The sequence below is a fragment of the Cynara cardunculus genome (assembly GCF_001531365.2).
Source record: "Cynara cardunculus var. scolymus isolate 2C chromosome LG 12, CcrdV1, whole genome shotgun sequence".
Taxonomy (NCBI): domain Eukaryota; kingdom Viridiplantae; phylum Streptophyta; class Magnoliopsida; order Asterales; family Asteraceae; genus Cynara; species Cynara cardunculus.
The window spans coordinates 4,668,605-4,677,270 of record NC_037539.1 but is presented as its reverse complement, the minus strand read 5'-3'; the positions used below and the strand labels follow the sequence as shown (position 1 = coordinate 4,677,270).

At 37.1% G+C, this 8,666-nt stretch overlaps 1 protein-coding gene across 1 annotated transcript; it reads right to left on the bottom strand.

Annotated features, from left to right (window-relative positions):
• Positions 1-716: 716 nt before the first annotated feature.
• LOC112522974 (putative phospholipid-transporting ATPase 9) lies at positions 717-7,700 on the bottom strand. Its single transcript, XM_025132351.1, has 12 exons — positions 7,106-7,700; positions 5,012-6,345; positions 4,557-4,667; positions 4,165-4,441; positions 3,808-3,895; positions 3,656-3,668; positions 3,294-3,402; positions 2,683-2,886; positions 2,473-2,598; positions 2,286-2,384; positions 1,709-1,900; positions 717-1,500 (listed from the first exon to the last, which is right to left on the bottom strand). The coding sequence occupies exons 1-12, from the start codon at positions 7,490-7,492 to the stop codon at positions 874-876; spliced, it is 3,567 nt and encodes a 1,188-aa protein (XP_024988119.1). The 5' UTR covers positions 7,493-7,700; the 3' UTR covers positions 717-873.
• Between the last annotated feature and the right edge of the window lie 966 nt (positions 7,701-8,666).

The window sequence follows — 8,666 nt, the reverse complement described above, 5'->3', positions numbered from 1 at the left end:
CTGAAAAATCTCTCCAATAGTCTTAGGTGCCGTTTACCTAAATGCTTACCTGGTAAGTGCTTAACGTTAGAAGTCAGTACTATAGTTTATTTTATTAAGTAAGATTGTAGTACATCAAAACGTATCCTATGCAACAATTTACCTGGTAAGCGCTTACCTGGGTAAGAGTCGTCACCCTCACTTACCGGGTAAGACTTTTCATTCTTATCATCGCTCTTACCGGATAAGATTCTTGGCCTTTATCATGTTCATCCGGTGAGAAAAATTACCCGGTAAATACTTACAGGGTAAGCGTTTAGTAAATGGCCCTTAAAGACTCTAATGGAACAATCTCCAAGGTCCAAATCCTATTACCATTCGAGTTAAACCCACAATGTTACATTATATCTTACTCTTTCAGATTTTGATTTCAACATTTATTTGTAACAATTTAAACTAAAATTTTAATTTTATTATATTATTTTGATATTTTTATAGGTTGAATTATTTGTTAGCATATTTATTTAAATTGTATTTCAATTAAACATAAAAATAGTAAATTAATATATGAAGGTATGTTTAACCCGTCCAAACAGAACCTGCCTCCAAGGACACCAATGTAATAAGACATCTTTTAGCTCACTCAACCAGCTGAAGACTGAGAATAGCGAGAGGGCCCTTTGGATCGAACCCAGTATCTCGTATTTGTACAAATTGATTCCAACCCTTTGCTCAAATATATGATGTTATAATAATTTGAGGAAACTTATTACAAGAATATGAATTGCACCCGATATACATTCGACATATACACGATCGAAAATAACAAATAAAAGAATTTAATTTACAAACAAACAACAAATCTAAAATAAATGCGGTCGTACATATCTCGGATTATTGTCGCTCCAAATTATACAAGTTATTATCTCTCGCTATCGAACGAGCCGTGAACCCCACGGTCGTTGCCCTTATCGACCGTTGTCTCACCATGTTACAATAATCGGGATCTTCGGTGTGACCTTCGTGCCTTATCCATTGCACCATCCCATGGTACCCCGGAAAGAACCGCATTTTAATCGCCTTAAAACAAAAATACGGAATCAGAGCAGCGATCACCACGAAAAGGGTCACGAGCCAATACGTAGGTGCAGGCGCTAGCGTTTCTACGAACACTTTATATGCACTAGTCGAGATGGACACCGAGAGCGAGCCATACGCCAAGAGGAAGAGGTACCATAAGACGATGCCACCCCAGATGAAGACGTGTTGTATTAACGTGAAGTAGCTAACTGCGAGCGCCATTTGGCAGTTGACGACCCATACGACGCAGGTGTACATTGTGGCCCCCACGATTTCCATCCCGGCGGTCTTTCCGTTCTTGTCGTAGGACTCGGGGTCTAAGGCTCTGGTGCAGAGGAAAAAGATGATTACACCACTACATAGCCCGTTGAGCATCCAGCTGAATATGCGGCGCCATCCGAAGAGCGTGTTTTGCACACCTTCTTGGTACAGCAAAGGGAACTGCCAACAGAAACCGAGCTAACGATGAGAATACAGACTATTGAAGAATGCACTTCAATAAGATGATAACAGTGACCAAAGGGCCATTGGCCCAGCTGACCCAAGTTACCATGGTTCAAACCTCATCAAAGCTAAGTAGGGTGCATGAGTATATGCGGTATGTAAATTATATATATTGTAAGATGACAAGGGTGTAAGGTTTCGATACCTTGAGACAAAACCGAGCAGATACATCTTGGTCGAAGACTCCCAAGGCAATGACCGGAAACGATGTAAAGAAGACGTTGTAAAGGGACAAATACCAATCGTTATATGCAGGTTGCCCGGAGAATGCTGCGTAACCCTCATATAAGAAAACCGTAGTTCCAAATACGATGTTTTTGTAGAAAAAGTAGCATATCTGCAAAATATAAACGATAATTAGTGCAATCAATCTCAAAGACTCACTACAAGAAAATCAGGTTTATAGGACGTCAAATATGTCTAAATGCCCTAATAAACTGTTTTATAGGTCTGAATTCTTTAAGTTTATATGATCAAATAGTTGTGCTTCATATTAAAAATGTTACAATAAGATGATGGGATGCTCAGTAACAACTTTATACATGACAGGCAATTGTTTCAACTTATAAACCTAAGTCCTATATGGCAGTCTATTACGATATTCAGACATATTTGATGTTCTATAAAGCCGATTTTGTTGTAGTTACAATATATACCATGTGGAGCAAATTGGGGAAGGAAATCTTCAAAATGCAGTCTTTATAAACAAAATGAGTTCTTACCATTGAAGAAATTCTTCTGTAAGACCAATGTCCGTGAACTAATAGCAAGCGTTCCAAGAACCGAAACTGAGCAATTGCAATATCGCTGGACATAACCGCCTATTTCCACACAAAAAAATGATTAGTAACGAGTACAATGGGCAAACATGGTTTATGGTTTAGGGTTTAGTGTTGCAATCTTAAGTACCTGCATTCCCTCGACACCACTAATTCCAATACCGATATCAGCTTCTTGAAGCATTCCCACGTCATTTGCTCCATCACCGATGGCTAGTGTCGTCTTTCCAGTTCCCTCTTTTACAAGTCTCGTAACCTACATTCCGTAAACGTTTCTTTTTAAGTTTATTACGTAAGAAACCCATATGGTAATAAAAAGATTCAGGGGCGAAAGACTAACCAGTGCCTTCTGTTTTGGCGAAGAACGACAACAGATAACAGAAGCACAGCCAACGGCGAGTTCTAAAAATGCATTTTTCGTGTCGTCGTTTAAAGCATACACAAGAGATTTTCCGTCAATGATCAAAGCATGTGCCTCAGACCTTGAAGCATCAAGCTGAGCCTTTCCGGCTGATATCTGTTTCTTGACACTGTTTTCCGAGACCTACAAGGACAAAGTTGTAATTTGCTATCAATAAAACATGCGCGGGAGGGACAATCTTAAGCCATATTCAGCAACTATAAGCTAGCTTATTTTCTGAGCTTTAAAAATCCCCGTTTGGTTTGCCTAAGCTAGCTTTTTGAAAAAACTATTTTAAGCGGCGTTTCAATAAGTTTCAGATGTTTCTTTTTTCACTTTTTTTTTCTCATCATGTCTTTTTAGATCATTTTACGTTGTCATCTAGCTTATCAGCTAGTTTTTACCAAACATGGATATTTATCGGCTAACAGCTAGCTTATCAACTATCAACTGACTTCAGCAACTTACCACGCAACAACTAGTTTGCCAAACATAGCCTTGACCTCTTTACTTGGAATTTGAAACGTTCACAATATAATGACTTCACTCACCTTGGCGATGACGCTTTTGTCTCCGGCTTTTTCTGCCGCTACAATCTCTGGTGATTCCAAGGTTATCACTATTTGTTTCATTCCTTGTCTAAGCAGACTACATGCAAAACTGCAAAAAGGAGTTCAAGTTTCACTTCTGAATGTCAAAAGGAGTCGTCTTTAAACTTCAAGATTGACAAGGACTACGTACTTTGTGTAGGCAAGTTCGATAACTATGTTTCATTATACTATGAGTGTTCAAATACAAACATTTTGAAGATCAAAAAAACACTAAATTAACATCAATTTTGAAATTGAAAAGTACTAAGTTTGACTCTCGAAAGTCAACGAACAGAGTACGGACAAGTGTAACAGTATCTTACCCTATATTAATTGCTGTTTCTAATAGAGTTTAACTAAATGCCCGTCTTTCCCCCTCTCTTGTATTGCAATATATAAACATGGATGTTACAAAATAGTCCCTTGGACTATACAAAGAATACCAACTAACTACCTGGAACTATACAAAGAATACCTTCTAGTCTAATAGTTTCCATTTTATCACCGGTTAGAACCCATATCTTGATTCCGGCTTGAGCAAGTTTGTCAATGCACTCCGGGACCTGCAAAAGGAAAAGGCGATGCTTTGAGTACGAGATGGATGTGAGAATATGTGAAACCCCTTCGAATCTATCTCTAAAAAGGTCCTTATCAAAATGGGAGGTTCCAATGTATACACGATTCTATATATATATATATATATATATATATATGTGTATATATATATATATGTATATATATATATAGGTTTGATGGTATGTGTCTACGGCGTAGCTATAATAGGTAATGAGACAAGAATCAAACGAAAACTCGATTTACGAGAAAAACGCACCCCTTTTTGGAGTTTATCCTCGACAGCAGTTGCACCAAGAAGTATCAAATCCTTCTCGATTTCATCTGTCACTTCGCTCATCATATCATCTCGTTCAGCACTCACCGAGTTCTTGGCTTCCGTGAATTTCTCGTTGAATTCTTTGTACTCTTCGTCACTGAGTTCACGATATGCAAGTATTAAAGTCCTTAATCCTGCCTGAGCATACTCATTCACGTGTTCTCTTGTGTTCTCTTCGAACTGTCGTCCTTCTTTTGAAAGCCTTTCAAACATAACGCTGAAAAACCGAAAACAGCAACAAAGAAACATACAGAGTGTTTAAGATCACAATTCATGATATTATCAGCGTTCTAAAAAGGATTAATCGAACCGATTGCTGGTTGTTTACTAACCTGTCGGCACCTTTACAAAGTAAAAGCAGCTTTCCTTCCTCGTCCCTTACTATAACCGACATTCTCTTTCGCGCACTGTTGAACTCGAGAATGTTCAAAAGTTCGTATGACCTGCAAAACAAATAACAAAGAATAGGACATAAGCATACTTTAGCCATGTTTGACAACCATAAGCTAGCTTTTTTTAGCTTATTGAAAAAGTCCCATTGGGTTCGTCATAAGATAGCTCTTTTCCACGAATCCACGGGATTTTTCCCCTTTTGCCAATTATGCCCCTTTCTATTATACCAATTAACTTTTTAACATGTACTTTTAGGTCATTTTACATTATGACCTAGCTTATCACCTAGTTTTTTATAATAAATAGTTAGTTTATCGGCCAACAACTAGCTTATAGGCTATTTTGGTAGATACTAAAAGTTACACAAGAAAGAAAAGAGAAAAAGGATTCATACCTTTCGACATTTTTCATGGATTTAGGATCGAACTCCATAAAGGAGACGCTTGTTTGTGTCCTCTTGTAGAATTCAAAGCCAAGTTCTCGGGCTGCAATCACAAAAGCCGCTTCATCAGGCGACTCGGCTTCATATGTTACGTTTCTTGTGTCCTCATCTACATCAGGTATGGCTGTATGACAGATCGCCAACAAACGAAAGAACTTCTGAATCACATCTGAATGTGGCTCGTGAACCCATCGCCTGTTTGTGATCCTTTCGTCTTCAAAATTGTATCCTTTCACAGATAAATGAGAATTGTCATCATTGCCATCACCGTTCATCAACAATGGAGATCCCGTTCGTTTGGCCATAGCTCTCTCAACTTCTGTAACATGACGTCCGTAAGCCGTGCCTGCCACAGAACACTTGATGAACTCCATTGAGTTACATGTTAAAGTTCCGGTTTTGTCAGATAAAATGGTGTCGATTTGACCAAGTTCTTCGGTTAGATTCGAAGTTCGAGCGTGGGCCGGCTTGTCAGCTTCCTCATAGTACATATCAACATCATTGTTAATAAAAAGCGTCTGCAACACTTTCACGACTTCAATCGACACATAAAGTGATATGGGAATCAAATAGCTATACAGCATTACAGCCGTAAGGAAATGATATATCGCCGCCATTGGAGCTCGTTTAGGATCAAAGAAAATCTCCGATCGATCTGGTCCTAAATACCATCGTTTCATTCTATCCCCATCTAAATCATCTCTAGTCGTAATCCCAAAATAAACCGATCCTACGAAAGCCATCAGAAACAAAACAAAGAACAAGAAGTAGATAATACTATCCGTTCTTTTCTCGATTTTACTTCTTTTCGAAGGTGGGTCCGTTGAGTTTTGAATGACTTTCGTGTCGTGACCGGTGAAGATAACGACACCGTAGATGTAATCCGTGTTTCGAAGCTTAGAATCTCGCAAAAGAAGCTGTTGAGGAGAAAGCGCGTGGCGTTGTTCTTGAAACTGCATCGTTCCAACAAAAGTATACAAACTGGCATTCGGATCTTCACATCTAACAGTAGCTTTGAAGCTGTTAAACTTTGAATCTTCGTTAATCAAAGAAGTTACGTCTAGCGATTGTTTCAACTTCAAATTTGTTTCGCCATCTAGATTCATCGTTTCGACATAACAGATTGCATCATCGTAGCTAGATGAAATCAAGAGAAGATCTGCAGGGAAGAATTCATCCTTTTCTACCTTAACTACATCACCTACTCTTAGTTTTTTCCATTGGCTAGATTCAAAAACTCCGCCACCACGATGAACTTTGACTTTTCGATTATTGACCTCATGATCCTGAAAAAGGTTTGAAATTTCCGAATTATACGAGGTTGACTGCCTATTAAAATCTACCATTGTTCTCAAGATGAACAAAAATTCAAGCTTTTCATCTCATCACAAACATCCAACAAATTTCAAGAAAACAAGAATCTAACAACAACACACGTCTTCTCGGGACTATACTTGCACCATTTCTCCTGTTGGAACGCTCTTATAAAAGCTATTTGTGGTAATGGTAACATCTATTTACCTAATTTTTAGGGTTTGTTACTAGTTTATTTTTCACTTTTAGTTTTTCTTTCTCTTAGGGGCGTTTACCAAACACTTACCCGGTAAACGTTTATCGGTAAATTTAACACTATCATTTACTTACCGGGTAAGATTTTAGTCCATTAAAACGATATCGTACGCAACAATTTACCAGGTAAGCGCTTACCGTGGTAAGAGTCGTCGCCCTCACTTGTCGGGTAAGACTCTTGGTCTTTGTATCGCTCTTACCGGGTAAGATTTTTGATCCTTACCATATTCATCCAGTAAGGTAATGAGACTTGGTGTTCACTTAAGCATTTGGTAAACAGCCCCTTACCATCTGAATATAATGTCTTGATAATTTATTGGCACTTGTCCCGATCACAATAGTTTCTGGATCAGGCACCGCATGGAATCTCACACTCATATGTATATATATATAATATACATACAGACACATGTATATATAAAATTTAGGCTTATGAAATGAATCTGAAGAGAAAAAGGTGAGAATATGAAGATGTACCTGCTGTTGTCTTTGCCAATCTTCAATCCCTTCTTTGACCATAGTAGCACCAACGACAATAATAAGAGGAATAACGGCACTAACAGCAGAATAAGGAGCTAATGCCGTAAAAGCCAAGATCCCAGTAACAAGAAAATAGAAATTAGCCACCCGTCTAAACTGTTCAAACAGAGATTTGGGTAGAAATGTGAAAGGTGTATACTTGGTTAACCTCACATAATTGTCAGCATAATTTTGAGTTATGCCTTCTGATCCACTCATTTCATTACAATAAACCACCCTTGAAAACCCAGGCCCTCCAATCTGTGAATGATCATCTTCAAATCCACTTCTCCTAAGTGAATACATCTTGCTAAGATGCATCGTCTTCCTCCTCCCTTTCCCCATTTTCACTCAAAACAGCTTCTTACGAGATACCCAATTCAGAAACAACAAAGGGTTGGTGCTAATTGAAGGGGTTGTAGCTATGGACTGAAATTTGGTACAAATTAAGCAAAACCCAGAAAGAAAAACTCGAAAGGTGTAGAGCCGAACCAGGAGTAATTAAGGTACAACCCACAAAAGCAGCGGTCTGAAGGCTCGGATTATCTTGAAAATTGATTTAAAGGTGTGATATTTGTTGAGAAAGAATAAAATAAATGAAATTTTAATAAATTGTGAAGAAAATAGCGAGTCTATAAATGGGGAATTGGAAGAAGAGACGGATAACTTGAAGAGAAATGGCAAATGTTGACCAGAAGGTTCTGAGGTTGAAAGAATACTTACTTTGACTTCAAAATTTGTCTTAATAACGCGCATGTATGGGTCTTTAGAAAATTCAAACCTTTGATAATTAACTGGGAAAATAGTTAAATATATAAAGCAAAAAAGTAAATTACAAAAATGGTCCTTAGGTTTGTTATAATTCTGGTTTTCATCCCTCTTTTTTGGAAGTTATAAGAAGGGTCATTTCGGTATGAATTTTATTACTGGAATCGTCCCTAGCTCTAATGTCCATTACCTTGTGCCATCTAGGTAGTATTTGATATAGAAACTAGATAGACATGGCTAATTATTTGTCCTGTATTCGATATGACCATAACAGAATAAGACAAAACTGTTAAATAATTAGATTGTCCTTAAAATAACGTTTTAATAATTTTATTATAAAAAATAAAATTATAATATATAATAATGAAATTAATTAAAATAGTTAGTTTGACCATATCATTTAATCTCTTAGACATTTCTTTTCAAGAATCACGAAAATAGCATTCATTTGCAAAAATTAGTCTATAATAGCTAAACGACAAAAAAAATGTTACTAAAAATTGCGGACGTGGGTAAAAATGTGACATTTTGTTGTGGACGTGGGTAAAATGTAACATTTTTTGTGGATGCAGGTGAAAAATGTAACATCTAACATTTGTGTAATTCTTGAAGAGAAATGACTAATAAGTAAAACTATGTGGTCAAAATGACTATTTAATTAATTTCTTCATAAAATAATACATACATGTATATATATATATATATATATATTATAATTTATATCAAAGAAAAAAAGTGTATATAATATTAT